Source organism: Ornithodoros turicata, unplaced genomic scaffold, assembly GCF_037126465.1.
Source record: "Ornithodoros turicata isolate Travis unplaced genomic scaffold, ASM3712646v1 ctg00000850.1, whole genome shotgun sequence".
Lineage (NCBI taxonomy): Eukaryota > Metazoa > Arthropoda > Arachnida > Ixodida > Argasidae > Ornithodoros > Ornithodoros turicata.
Genome location: NW_026999405.1, coordinates 398,743 through 402,903, shown reverse-complemented (window position 1 = coordinate 402,903; position 4,161 = coordinate 398,743). Strand labels below are relative to the sequence as shown.

The 4,161-nt window shown below is 46.7% G+C and overlaps 1 protein-coding gene across 1 annotated transcript; it reads right to left on the bottom strand.

The window, feature by feature from the left end:
• Positions 1-2,041: 2,041 nt before the first annotated feature.
• On the bottom strand, positions 2,042-3,921 carry LOC135375296 (putative nuclease HARBI1). Its single transcript, XM_064608035.1, has 4 exons — positions 3,738-3,921; positions 3,252-3,521; positions 3,123-3,188; positions 2,042-2,541 (listed from the first exon to the last, which is right to left on the bottom strand). Exons 1-4 carry the CDS (start codon positions 3,919-3,921, stop codon positions 2,042-2,044), a joined length of 1,020 nt encoding a protein of 339 aa, XP_064464105.1.
• Positions 3,922-4,161: the final 240 nt, after the last annotated feature.

Below are 4,161 nucleotides of genomic sequence, written 5' to 3'. Positions count from 1 at the left end.
CGGAGCGCGAGCGCCGCGCCGCGGCCAGAATTAGACTCGAGGAATCGGGACCACACTTTTTCAACGGCGGCGCGGCAGAGTTCGGTCTCCTTACTTCTCCTCCGTGTGCGGAAGCTCGCTAAAAAGTCCAAACAAGCCTGGAGAGCTAGTCATTTATGAAGATTTGGTAAGTTTTGCAATTTTATAAGTATGATGAACCTTACTGGGCCATTTTATCGCTTCCCTAATTGTCACGGATGAAAATATGACCATGTTCAACTACTTTCGCATTTCAGAAGTATGGCAATGTCGGAGGCTGAGAGAAGAGTCGGAGAAGCGAAATAATAATAGAGAAATAATAAAAAAGAGAAAAAAGAGAAGGAGAAATGTCGGAGAAGATGCAGTTGCTTGCGTTCATGGAACAATACCCTGAGCTGTGTAATAACCGTACGTTCCAGCCAGGGGAAACCAAGCAGGACCGAAAGAAAAAGTGGGACGATATCGCGTCGACCCTAAATGCCCTAGGAGGCATTGTGAAAAACGCTGGCGGGTGGCAGGTACTGCGGAGAAACTGGCGGTACCGTGTCCGCAGAAATGTACGGGCGAGTATCTGCGGCATGACGGCGACCGGTCGTGGAGGTGGCATGGAATTACGCGAGGGGACAGAGCCTGGGGAGGAAGACGTGGCACGCATTGTGGACGTCGCGTCTTGTCTCCAGGGTCTGGACTCTCGCGTAATGGCCTTCGTTGGCTGGGACACGGTGGTAGGGATTGCTGGTGGCGCAAAGCTTACCGAAGACGGCGAACTGCTACCACCAGAAGTAAGTGTACTATGTCACATTACATGTGCTCCATGTCAAACCTATCTGCGGTGAACTTTTATATTGCATGATTACTGAACAGAGATAAAATAATTTCATCATGTACTTAATAGCATGCAAACTGTACGGTTTTGCAGGCCCCTCCCCAACCAGCAGAGGAGGCCACAATCTCGCATCAAGAGGGCCGTGTACTTGAGGTATGCACACCAATCATATATTCCCAATTCAAAGACCGCTTTTTTTTACCGCTTTTACAGGACACCGTCCCTGAAAGAAGCACGCCAGTGCCCAATCTGGCTAGCCCCCAGCCAGCAACCTCCCGCCCGGGTGTCTCCATCTCGGTCACCCCCACCATGGAGGATGCAAACCCGCCACAAGGTGCCACAGCTACTGTGGCATATTCGTGTGGAACGACCACGAGCGTGCCGCAGAAGGCGTAGGAGGGTTCCACGACCTGTTGCGAACCAAATCATTGAAGTGCAGGAGAGGTTGGTGACCCAAGTGGCGCAGCTGCGTAAGGTGAAAATGAAAATTCATCTATACTATTCTAGTTTCGTAATTTTGTTAGTTATCTTCCTCATAATCAGGGCCATTGTGCCGCCAGTGTCACACACAAAAAAATTAAATCAGACTTTCTGTGTGCAGCTCCTGACACCACTGGTCGGGCCCCTGACAGAGCTCGTCACACATATACTAAACAGGGAACGACAAAGGGACACGTAAGCACGTAAGTTCCCACTTTGGTAGTCATTGTAAGATAAGGTGCGATACGAATACATCTTCATGTTGATGTACCAAGGTAGAGTAGTAATTGGGAAATGGAAAAAAATTAGATGTTACAGACAAGCAGCGCAAAGCATGCACACACATCTTTATGCTTCGCCCCAAATGTACATATGGCTATAGAAAAACACACGCTAAAAGGGGTCCATCCTGAATTCAGTGACACACGAAGCCAACCCACCTCTCCGAAGTTGTGTGACATTTCAACAGCTCCTGTGTATGTATATTAACAAAGTTTGAGCACATCGAGGCCATTTTGTGTAAGCACACTGTTTATAGGTTTGTTTTTCGAGTATTGCTGGATTCGTGACTCTCCAGTTCTACAAATCAAAATTCGATATACAAGTAGCACAAAAAATTATGCAGCAATAAGCATACTGAACTGAAAATAACTTATACCAGACCAAAACAAGCTTTTAGTTATGTTGATAAAGACTCCATGTTCTTTTCACGTTTTTCTAAAAGTATCTGTGTACAATTCTCTGCCGAAAGCGCATTCCCTGTGATGTGAGAGTCTCACTCTCGCTGGTAGGGTCATTCCCAGTTTCCCAATCCTCGTCATCAGTTTCCTCAAGGTGGCTGTTGTTTTCTGCAGCTACTACTTCACTCTCCTCTGTTGGTTCGGGCAAATTGTAAGCAAGGCACATATTATGAAGAACAGCACATGCCGTAATAATGTTGCAAGCACGGTCCGGAGCAAAATGGAGTGTGCGGTAACGTTGTAGACATCGAAATCTCATCTTGAGCACACCAAAGCACTGCTCAATTCGAACTCTAGTGCTGCTGTGAGCCTTATTAAAAGCTTCCTCCTTTTCTGTTGCAGGACTCCGAAACGGGGTCAGGAGCCAGGTCTCGAGGCGGTATCCGAGGTCACCCGTGAAGAGAGCAGGAAGACGAAATGTTATCCGTTTCATATTCATTCTGTAACCAAGTTCCTTCTTTGTGATTGTACTTGTCACTGCATAAATGTTAAAGTGAAAAAAAAAAAACGTTTTGTAACAGTTATTGCAACTAGTACAGTTGAACTATTAAAAGCATCACATTTGCCAATCACAAATCATCACAAATGCCAAAAATATTGTACATTTTTGTCTATCTTCTTCAAAATGTTTCTCAGCCCTTTCACTGTTTGCATCAACAGCAACAAAGTGAATGACGATGGAATGAGGTGTTTGCATCACTTTCTATGCTACTTACGCAAATAGGTATCCCAGCTTTGCGTACTATTCATTTTTGTGTGACGACATCCTTAACTCACCCAACAGCCATTCTCCTTCTGCAAAAAGGGCTGAAGCCCTCTGACAAAGCCTGCGCATGCTCCAGATGGCAGCGTCGTGACAGCTTCCTGGGTACCGTGCATTTATGTACAGTATTCGACGGTTGGCGTCACACACCTGCCAATATGAAACTCTGCTCATACCGTTGCTTACTCAGCTGGAGTTATTCCATAACCTTAGAAGTACGTAATCTAATTCAATTCACTTCTGCCTACCCCTAGCACGTTCAATGCATGGTACCCCTTATGGCTGTAATAATTACCATCGACAAAGCGTGGGTCCCTAGTACTTGGCGCAATGATTGCGATGACTGTGCCATCAACAGCACCTGCAAGAAACTTCCCATTAAGAACAGAAGTACAACATGGGTGCATGCATTTACGTCACATACCAAGGCAACCAGGCAGGCCTTTTATATCGTAGAACCCACGCTTCACAGCAAGCTTCTCGTCTGGTGTTGTAGGAAAACGTAGGTATCTTGGTGCCAGGTTCTTTATGATCGCCCAGCTTACATCATGAATTGCTTCCGACACGGGTCGCTTTGTTGTGCTGAAGTATTCTTCATGTGCAATGTTATCGAGGAAGGCACCCGTCGCATAGAATCTCAGTGCCATTAGTACTCTCTGTTCCACGGAGAGTGTAGTGGAGCGCCACTGCTGCGCTGTAAGAGGAACAGTGTCTTGGCATAAAGCAATGATTAATCTCGCTTTTAAGTCGCGAGAGTATCAAAGTTTGTGCGTATGCCACATTACACTACTTATTCCACTTGTGCTTATGTATCTCCTTCTCTCTTACATTTATAATGCACAAAATTCGTTTAGAAGGCGATGACAACAACCTCGGTTCAAATGAAAAGAAAAAAGGAGGTGACACGTACGTCGCTTCAAGTCCTCCGAAACGGCGCTGCACACCTCTCGTACTGCATCTTTGGAGAGCCGAAAGTGTGCAACAAACTGATCGTCTGAGAGGGCCGCCAGTGCGTCAACGTGAGGACGAAATACGCGGATGACTTCTTCTTCACATATGCCAACATCAGCGATGAAAGCGTAGAGCTCCGCCATTTTTCTGGGTTGGCGACGCTCACTGGCGACGAACGACGCGAAGATTTCCGTCGTCTGTCACCCTCACCCCGGTGACGGTTACCGAGAAGCGCAGTGACGGTGTGAAAGAGGCCAGCAACGCCGCTTTAACTGCACGTGACAACGAGGGTCCCATGAAATCAGCAATCAGCTGTTCTCGTTTTGTGGAGTGTACACCAAACTGTTTGTAGTTCAAGCTACAGGTACTTAACACGAGTGGGA